The 10,513-nt window shown below is 38.8% G+C and overlaps 1 protein-coding gene across 5 annotated transcripts; it reads left to right on the top strand.

Annotated features, from left to right (window-relative positions):
* Positions 1–1,599: 1,599 nt before the first annotated feature.
* Positions 1,600–8,635, top strand: LOC141491370 (uncharacterized). Of its 5 annotated transcripts, none has more exons than XM_074192265.1 (5): positions 1,600–1,673; positions 2,971–3,066; positions 3,576–3,700; positions 4,479–4,528; positions 5,037–8,635. In XM_074192265.1, the coding sequence occupies exons 4-5, from the start codon at positions 4,498–4,500 to the stop codon at positions 8,606–8,608; spliced, it is 3,603 nt and encodes a 1,200-aa protein (XP_074048366.1). In that variant the 5' UTR covers positions 1,600–1,673; positions 2,971–3,066; positions 3,576–3,700; positions 4,479–4,497; the 3' UTR covers positions 8,609–8,635. The 5 variants fall into 5 exon arrangements, with proteins under 5 accessions (XP_074048366.1, XP_074048367.1, XP_074048364.1 ...); XM_074192266.1 differs by having other exon boundaries at positions 3,590–3,700; XM_074192263.1 differs by having other exon boundaries at positions 2,971–3,061.
* Positions 8,636–10,513: the final 1,878 nt, after the last annotated feature.

A 10,513-nucleotide genomic window follows, 5' to 3' on the forward strand; every position in this document is an offset into this window, starting at 1 on the left:
CTTCTCATCCCAGAAGAAAGTCAGTGGAAACTTCTCTTTGGATTACACCAGGCCACTCATTTGGGAAGGGTGCCCTTTATTCTCTAATAACTTGTTTTTACAAGTCACAAATTAAGGGAGACTGTCAGCCAAGTCTGCAGAGCCTGCTCCATTTGTGCTCAAGTGAACCTTGAGGGTGGAATTAAGCCTACATTTTTAAAACTTATGCAAAGGAGAGGTACCTATCCTGGAGAAGGCCTTGCAAATCAACTTTGCCCATATGCCCCCTTGTCCAGGCTTTAAATTCTTCCTTGGTGAATACCTTCACCTCCTGGGTGGAAGCAGGCCTTGTAGAACTGAGAGAGCTCAGGAAGTCTCCACAGTCCTTTTGAAGGAGATAATTCCATGCTTCCACCTACCCTGCTCTTTGCAGAGTGATAATGGCCCTGCTTTTGTCTCTCAGATCACTCAAGGAGTAGCTAGAGCCTTGAGCATCACATACTTTCTTCATTCAGCTTGGTGTCCTCAAGCATCAGGAAAGGTAGAAAAGATTTGAGATGCACTCTCAAACGCACCTTATCCAAGCTGTGCCAAGAGACCAAAGGAGACTGGATAACTCTTCTTCCAGCAGGGATTGTTAAGAATTTGTATTGCTCCACAGGAAAATATTAAGCTTAGCCCTTTTGAGCTGTTGTATGGCAGACCATTCCTGACTTCAGATATTCTTGTGGACCCAGAGCAATACCTAGTTATACTTTGCCACACAGCTAGGCCCTATTAGAACAGCTTTCTCTGAGTATGCTAACAAGCATCTGCCCAAAACTGAAGATAATGGCTCTAGGGAAGTCTCACCTGTAAGTTCAGGGGTTATGGTATATTTAAAGTCCTGGAAGGTTCAGGGAACAGATCCACTGGGGGTGAAATGGAAGGGACCATATCAATTATTCTCACTACCCCAACAGCAGTGAAATTGGAAGGTCTCCCTAGCTGGACTCACCTTTCTAGGATTAAATCTGTCCCTTCCCCAGCTTCTCCTCCAGTGATAGAATTATAGGCATAGGGAATAGCCAGTGAAAATTGTCAGGAGATGGAATGTCTTTTTCAAGGAATAGCAAGGAAGTCAGTTATCACTGGCTCTCAGAGTACATGCTGAGGTTTAAGAACCCTTAGGAAGAGTAGAAAGGTAGAGGGTAGTGTAGGTTATGAAGGACTTTAGAATAAATATCAAGAGAGGATTTGATATTTGATCCTGGGAGTGATAGGAACTACTGGAATTTATTGAATTGTGGGGGTTGTGTGTATATGTGTGTGTGTGTGTGTGTGTGTCTGTGTGTGTGTGTGTGTGTGTTTATTGAAAACGATTAGTGAATTGGTAAAGACAAATAGCAAATGTTTGATATAATTAGAAAACAGGGATGGATAGGTCAAATCTGTATCTCCCCCATTTGCACTTATACCATTGTCTCCTCCCTCCTCAACATGCTCTCCCACCTCCCAAGTCTCTCCAACTCAAAAGTGAATGAGTCAACTCTGACTGCAAAGGTACATAAAGCTGAGGGCCTATGATGTCACAGTGATGGCCTGTCTTTGTATCTGGGACAGGGCATCATGGGCTCATTTCTCCTATAGGTTCCTGGGCAAACATATCAGCATCCTAGGACAGTCTTTTTCAAGAGAACGACCTACATTTTTCTGTATGTATGTATTTATTTTTTACTCTGGAAATCCTTAGTTCCTTAGTTTTCCTCTATTGGGGAAACTTGTGGCTGCTAAGGACATTTGCATTTGCACTAGTTAGGTTCCTCATCTTTCCAGCTTCTCTTGAACACCTCCTGGTGAGAGGTATTTTACACTTAAATTAGATCCAGGTAGGAGAATTTCAAATTGAGACACCAAACTTTCTGTGGATAAGATTCAGAGAATGGCTAGGTGGCCCATGCTAGTGTTCCTCTGCCTTAGTTTTATGATAATCTGGTTCATTCCTTATTATCTAAAATGACAAAACAAAATTCTCTAAAAATATCTAAAAAATTTAATCCATTGTATTCCATTTTAATTAAGATAAATGTTCATATGCTTTTAGAATGTGTATTGACTCTTAGGTCTTAAGTCTGAGAGAACCTAACTCAAATTTTGCTTTTGATATTACATAGTTGTCTGATCCCTAGGCACATTGCCTTTCATTATATTTAGCTAGGTAGCACAGTGAATAGAGTTCTGGCTGGAGTCTGGAAGATCTGAGTTCAAATTAGACATCTTACTAGCTATATGACCTTGAGCTTGTCACTTAAATTCTGTTTGCCCCAGTTTCCTCAGCTCTAAATTGGAGATAATAACATTGTGAGGATCAAATGACATACTTGTAAAAACACTTAGAACTACTAAGTTCTGGATAACTGTAATATGTTCTTAGTAGAATTCTCCCTTTCCCCCTTCATCTCACCTCTACCATCTGGGATAGTACCATGGTGGAAAGGAATGAAAGAACCTGAGTTCAAATTCTCCCTTTATCATTTACCTCTAGGGTGATATACTGAGCAATCACTCTGGGTCTCGGTTTTCTCTTCTATAAAATGAGGGGGTTGGTTTCTTGTTCCCAACCTATGCTAATGAAAACAGTGTTTATATAGTTTACATGCACATTTAAGGTCTTTTAAGATTCAGAAAACAGTATAAGGCTGGTCTTGGAAAACTTGAGATTCAGATAACTAGAAAAGGCTTTCTATGGAATTATCTCCTAGCTAGTAAGTTAATATAAGAGATTCTACCTTTACTACTTTAACAGAAATCATCTATATTCCCATTAAAATTTCCCTGGAAAGAATATATTTTCTTTCTCTAGTATAAACTAATCTCAGTGAAATTTGTTGTTTATCTTTCTTTTTTTAAGAGTTTTCATAAGGGTTAAGGGAGATATAACTGGGTCTCTTCTGAATGGTAATGACTAGCTTACAAATTGATGACCCTAATAACATGATGTTAATCCTTCAGGAAAAACAGCACAGGTGAACTGTGGAGATGGGAAGAAAACATTAGAGCTATTGAACATGGAAAATGGATCACTGAGAAAACCTGCTGCTATGCTGAGTATACAATACCTGGGGATTGGGAGGGAAAGAGGATTAGGATAAAGAAAGGGCAATGATCTTCCTACCCAGGGCTATAATTGGCAACTAAAGTGATGAGAGGCAAAGAAATAATTTTGATCATTAAGCCATTAAAATCCTGAGCATGCAGAGCAGTGGAATATGAAGAGAAAAGAATGTTGAGACCTTTGTTTCAGTGAAGTAGCATGACGTATGTGGAATTGTGTATTATCCACTCCTGCCAGGCAATCAACAGGGCACATGCCACATATACTTCCCTGGGGGGCACCTCTGTTGTCAATGATTATGCTTGTTAAACTACTATGAAATTTTACTATGTATAGTGCTATGTATAGTACCCCTAAAAGGGTCCGTTGATTCTATATCCATTGATTTTATATCTTAGACTCTTCTATGCTACATACCTGACAGTATCTTCTAAGATCACTTCCCTTATTGTTGGGAATGTTATGCAGTGTCACTAATTTGCATTATTCTCCATAATCCCAGATTGTTTTTTTCAGATGGTACAAAGACTTTGGGAAACTGCAGAGGTTATATAAGAAGTGATCGTGAAGGTCATGGCATAACAAGATCTTAGTAGCACTACAAATTCCTCCAACTTTGGCAGCATGGTAGTTTTCCCATTCAAATTTTGAAAACATGATACAGACACTTGGTCTTTCATGGATGATTTAAATAAACTTTTAATTAAAACTCAGTTGTACATCTACTTGACTTCTCAGACAGATACTATTTCCTGGCCAGCTTGGAAAGGGTCCCCATGTGGAAAGAGTATTAGATTTATTCTGTTTGATCCAGAGGGCAGAACCAGGCACAATGGATGACAGTTACACAGAAGTTACTTTAGATTTGATATCTGAAAAAAAAAATTTTCTAACAATTAGAGCTGCCCTTGTCTTTTCTCCTTGGAGATTTTTAAGTAGAGATTTATCGAGGATGATAAGAGTAGTGATTCCCATTGGGTTTGAACTGGATACCTGATGTGAGTTTTCTTTTAATTTTCAAATTCTGTGGAACATAGATTCTAGACTACTGTGATTCAGTTCTTATCTAATGTTTTTAACTAACTGTTATGGCCCTAGGAAAGTTAATTAATATCGCTCTGTTCTGTCCTATAGTATCTACCCTTCTGGGGATGAAATATCTTAAGTATATGACAGAGCATTATATAAATGTCAATTATTTTACTGTAATGTATGAAAAGTGCTTTGTAAACAATAAATGCTTATCAATTAATATTCTTATTAGAATTTTAATCAAAGATATTGTTAAGTCACAGGCCTAAAGTTAATAGGTATTGGGTTTTAAAAAAGAAAAAGATGTAATCTAGGTATGTGGATAACTGGTTTATTAAAATATTTTACTTTTTTGTTAACTTTTTTTTTAAAGAAAAATCTTCACTAGATCAATGGGGAGAAGACAAAAGAAACCACTAAACGGTGAGATCTTTGACTTTTATCTATCTCAAATGGCCCACCATTATATCTTTCCATAGTTTTTACCCCTCTTCTTTATAACTTCATTGACCTACCATTTTAAAAAAATTGTTCCCCTTCATTGAAATCTATTCGTGTATGTCCCTGGTCCTCTCAGGAAATGTAATCTGACAGTACAGTGGAGAGAGCATTGAACTGGGAATTAGATTTACAAAATAATAGAACTTTGGGAAAATCACACAACTCCTTCAAACCTCATTTCCTGACCTATTCAATGGGATTAATAATACTTGCCCTTTATACATTGTTGGGGAATAGTGAGGATCAAATGAAAATATTTTAAAAACTAAAAATCCTTACATAAGTGTTCTTCATGTGTCAGGCATTTATTATAATCTAAGATTAGATCTTAGCTATTCCTTCTCACTGCTTCTTATTCCCCATAGTTGCCTTTTACACGCATACTATATGTCCAGCATTTCCTTACCCTTACTCACAATCTCTTCATCAGCAAACCAAGTTCAAATCCTGCCAAAAGGCTATCACCCAGCCAAGAAGGTGGCAATACCATATTCTTCACACCGGAGTATATCATTATGCCCTCAAGATTACCAGTCCAGGTCTGCACTCATGCCTCATCTCAATTATCAGAGCAGGATCAAGGTGCCATCTCATTTTGACCATAAGACCTTAGCTACATTCTCCCGAACTCCCAAAATTGGGGGTGAACCTGCTCAGTTACCCCAGGCTGTCCAAAAGGCAGGTATGCCAAGACACCAATGCAACTACCAGGTCACTTCCCTCCCATCAACAGGAACCACAGTTTTGTCTTTACCATGCCCTGACTCCTGGGCAAGGGTACCTAATCCATCTTTCCCACTCTATGAATACAAAGGAACACTTTCACCAGGCTCTAACCATCATGTGGAGGCTCCATCCATCCCTGATCATTTTTTAAAACCATCAAATTCCAACCACCTTCCAATGATTTCCCAGGGCTGTGACCATTGGATAGAGGATCAAACGTGTCCAAATCACAAGCTCAAGACCACATCTGTACCATCATTGAACCACAACTACCAGCCAACAGCTGCACCATTACAACAGCCTAATCAACAGACTCCACTTTCACAAAGTACCAGGAACTGGTCTAAAAAAGCAAACTCCCTGGAGCAATACCTTAACCACTGGCACAGGGCCATATTTTCACCACTGTCCCCTGATTGTTCTATAATTGCACCACCAGACTCTGACCATTGGGTTAAGGGTACAACTTCACAGACAATATGTCCTGACCACTATCTAAAGAAAAAAACTACACTGTTACAGCCTCCTGATCATGAACCTTGGATCCACAGGGCTTCTGCTTCATTATGCGGCAGTCAACAGGCCAGGTCCACAGCTATGCCACCAGCATGCCCTAACCATAGGGAAGTCTCCACCACCTTTGCACCCTTCCAATCCCCTGAGAATGTACCAGAATTCTATGAGAATCATTTTGAAGTTAGTGACACCACTATTCCATCAGTACAACATGATCAGGACATACCTCTATCAAACTTCAGTGGCAATACAGAAGCTTCTGTGATTGTTCCCAATCACTGGGCCCAGGATGTGCAGAATAGAGAGCCTCCTTGTAATCTTGAACATCTGGCCAAAGCTCCACTAGATCTTAACTCCTGGCCCATGGTTTTACCACCACATCTCAACTGTTGGGCTACAGCATTTGACCATGGAATTATCCAATACATAGAAAACCAGACCAAACAATCATTGGGTCCTGAGCACATATCTGAGATTCCACCAAGCATTGACCCAGTCTGTGCTGATGGTTTTTTTCCTCTCAAATACTGGGCTACATCTCTACCAGACTCTAAACAGGAGATAGAGGTTCCACCAGACCCCAACCAACTGGGAACACCTACAACAGTACCAAATCAATGGCTTGGAGCTGTAACAGATCCTGGTACTTGGAAAGAGGTGTCAATGAATTGTAATCATTGGACCCAAGATCCACTAAATACTTTCCAACAAGTAGAGATAGCATCAGATCCCAACCATTTGTACAATGCTGCCCTGCAATTAGATCGTAGGATCATGGTTCCACAAAACCCCAATTGCCAGGATCAGATTCCTCCAGATAATAACCACCAGGCTGATATTTCATGGTTTCCTAAACATTCTGATAACACTATTCTGGTTCTTGATCACTGGGCCATGCCTCCATCAGACACTGACCAAGAGGTAGAGCTTGAATCTGGTCTCACCCATTGGGGAGAGGCTATAGTAGGTCCAGACCACAATGTCACAGAGCTCTTGGGTACTGATAACCAGACCCTGACTGTACCAGGCATTGGTCTTCAGAATGAAGATTTAACAGAACTAGAACAGAATGAAACTCTAATAGACCAAGACACAATTCCCAAAGGTCTCCAAGCTGCCTGTCATTGGACTGAGTCTATAGCAGATCTCAACTTACCAGAAATGGATTATGAAACCAAGACTCAAATTGATGTCGATCATAGTATCATGGATGCACTGGGCCATGATCATTTGGTGATACTTCCTATTATCCCAGAACAGCAGAACAAGGGCACACCAAGCTCTCACCACCAGGAAGAAGATGCTAAGCCATTAATAGATCTGGATTATGAGTCCAAAGCTGTAACTGACCAAGAATCCATAGACATATTAATTTTAGATCACAGGTCTGAAATTAAGGAGTTTCCAGACAGTGGGACTCCATTTCCTCTGACCTCTGATGACCAGGATGATGACTTACTACTGCTTCCAAGTTCTGATTTTGAAGCCAACCATCTGTCAGACCTGGATAATGTGGGTGAGATTTCTCCGAGGACAAACCATCAGTCTAAGACACCCCCAGATGTTGATCACCAGACTGAAGTGACATTGGAAGCTCTAAATGAAGTAATCCTTCCCTCTAGTCTAGTTCAGGATGCCAAGATCATATTTGATTCTAATAACTGTGATGGAGTTCCCTCATTTCCCCAGCAACAAACTATGCTGGCACCTGAGAATTCCAAACCAAGAAAGCCATCATACTCTGACAATTGGGAAGTTTTTTCACCTAAGCAAAATCACAGCACTATGCAATTCAACACCAAATCTCAGACTGCTACTCCAGTAGAACCCATCTGCCAGATCCCACAGCAATCTTGCCACTGGACAGAGGTTCCACTAGACTCTAAATACAAGGTGACACATCAGCAAACAGCAAGTCATAAGCTCACACCTTCATCACAGCTAAAAAGTCTAGACCTTGATCATGAGACTGAGATTCTACCAGATTGTAAACACCAAGTAAAACATCCACCACTCATGAATATTTGGACTAAAACTCCAGCTGATCCCAACCCTTTGACTGAAGATGAGAAAATCAGAGAACTTCCATGGTGTTTAACATACATCAAACCATATACCATTGATGGTGGGAATATTCCTCAAAGAATTGTTAATGGTATCATCAGGTCCATTCCCCAGGAGAAAATAAAAAATGACATCTATAAGCAAATTCTCCTGAAGTGTGTAAAGGATCATTCATATTTTGAGGATGGCTTATGTCTAACATCTACTTACATAGTCTGCTTAATTTGTGCCTGCTGGATCCCTTATGGCTGTCCTCATGTTCAGGAAATGAAAGATCCTTGTAAAGCACAATTGCTGTCTATATCATCATTACGGCCTGGTTCCAAGGAAGAAATGAGTGTGAAATTTGTTTTACAAGTTCCCCAGCTTGAAGCAGGCTCTATTTTTACTGTTCGATATCCAGATTACAATATTTCCCGTCATTTATACAATAAACCTGGTAAGTCTTTTCATTCACAACCCAATTCTTCTAAATCAATGACCTTTGTTGGAGAGAGTAAATCAAAACTCACTTGGTTTGATTTTATCCGTAGTAAGTCTTACCAATCATATGGGGGAAAATTATCTGGAAGTCAACCTTCACTTTTAGGGAAAATGCACATAAACTCCTCCACCAGAGAAGAAAGGACAAGGGGATCTGAGAAAGTTTTTAAATCTTTATTGGAAAGATTTCAAAAGAAAAGAAGCATAGATTAAATTAACACCTTTTCTCTTCAAAAGTAATTGACTGTCTTGTATATTTGAAATGTGTGTGGTTCTTTGTTTTATTATTCTTTGCAATTAGACAGACTCTGAGCTTTCTTTTTTTAATTAATAAGGGTACTAAGCATGAATATTCCTAATCATATAGAGTGAAGAATCTTTATAGTCTTCCTTTCTTCCCCCCCCCCAAAATAGATCTATTATTCTGCACAAACTTTGTGTCAACCAGAATATTTTAGCATTAAAATAACAGGAATTACTATAAACAAACTCTGACACAAAGTTGTGAAACCTGCTTTGTCTTCCTTGCCAGTGATATAATTTGTAACTCTCTTGCCATGTGAATTGAATTAGTTTATGGAATTATTAGTTGGATAAAATAATGAGACTACAAGGAAATCTCTATGGGTCAAATGGAGGTAGGCACTACTGGTTCTTTGAAAACTCCCTGAGAAAGTCTAAAGAGCAGCAGGGAATAACGCTTTGATTGACTTTAATTAGGCATAGAAGTCACAGAGGCAAAAGACACAAAGTCTATAGACAAATGACTTGGGTATAGAAACAGATGACATTGGGGATAAGGATCATAGTAGATAGAGAATGGGGAGTAGGGAAAGTCATATAGCCAAGGATTAGAATTGGGAACACTCAGAAGTATGGACCCAGGTTGAGAGGTAGAAGAGTGCTTGGAGATAAGAATTTGGGGGACAGACTCTTATCTGCCACTTTGGGGCTAGTTTAGGAATATATCTGCATCATTTCAAAGTTAGAAGTGACATGTTAAGATAAGTTTATTAACATAACCAGATTTCAAAGCTATCAGCAATATTTGATATGCTGCTAGTTTTACTATGGATCTCTGGAGCTTAATTTGAGGCTTTCAGACCAAAGAAGTAATCTAAAAGAACCTTACAACAAAAGCCTAACTGGCTTCCTCTAATTTAGCACATAGTCTCAGAATGTGATTTTTAGCTTTTTATAGTATGGTTTGCAAGTAACTGTTTTGCTATGCTCCTTTGATCTATGGGACAATCTGGGACTTCTAGGTGCCCCTTAGCAATCTTACTTCCTACCATAATTACTTTATATTGGCTACTTATAAACTTTTACTAAATTAATTAGAAGTGGGAGAGGGCAGTGTCAGGGGAATTAAAACAAATTACAATTTTGACATACCATGAAATTTTATGCCTTGTAACTTCATTTCACCTAACACATGTTTTAGCAGGTCCAATTAAACAAGAATAAATATGTATTCTAGCTTTTTATCATATGACTACTAAGAATTTTTAGTGTCATAAAGCAGAAAAACTATCTCTTCCTGCCTTCCAACCTCATTTTAGGCAGGTCTTATTTTGAATAAATACTATGAATAACTTTGAGTATGATTCTTTATCAAATTACTGGTTCCATTTCTTCCCAAAAAAGGCTCCCTAAGGGAGTTTTGGTTATAGTCTAAAGGAGATAGAAAAACCAATTAGATCCTTTCAAACTGTGTTTTCTTGGAAATGAAGTAGGCTTTTTTGCCAAGGTTCTAGAATATAATGTTTGCTGCCTCACAGTAGTAGTAGCACAACCTTTTAAAAGATAGACAATTCATCTGGGACTACCTCTACTTACTAGTAGAGAATATAGTTGGCTAGTAACAATAGCTTTAGGGATTTTTGAAGTCACTTATAGATAGTAGTGCTGGATAAAGGAAAAAAGATGACCTTGTCAAAAGTGGAAAACTTTCTAGATTTACTTGGAATTATTAATTGAGATGTTATTAACAGTAGGATGATTTCTTTAACTGTATTTTGTTCTTATTCTTTTGGCCTATTAGCACCAGTGACAACTAGTCTTAACTAGGTGCATTACAAATGGGATTATCTAATATTAATTGGGCCCTCACTGGTA

The sequence above is a fragment of the Macrotis lagotis genome, chromosome 6 (genome assembly GCF_037893015.1).
Source record: "Macrotis lagotis isolate mMagLag1 chromosome 6, bilby.v1.9.chrom.fasta, whole genome shotgun sequence".
Lineage (NCBI taxonomy): Eukaryota > Metazoa > Chordata > Mammalia > Peramelemorphia > Peramelidae > Macrotis > Macrotis lagotis.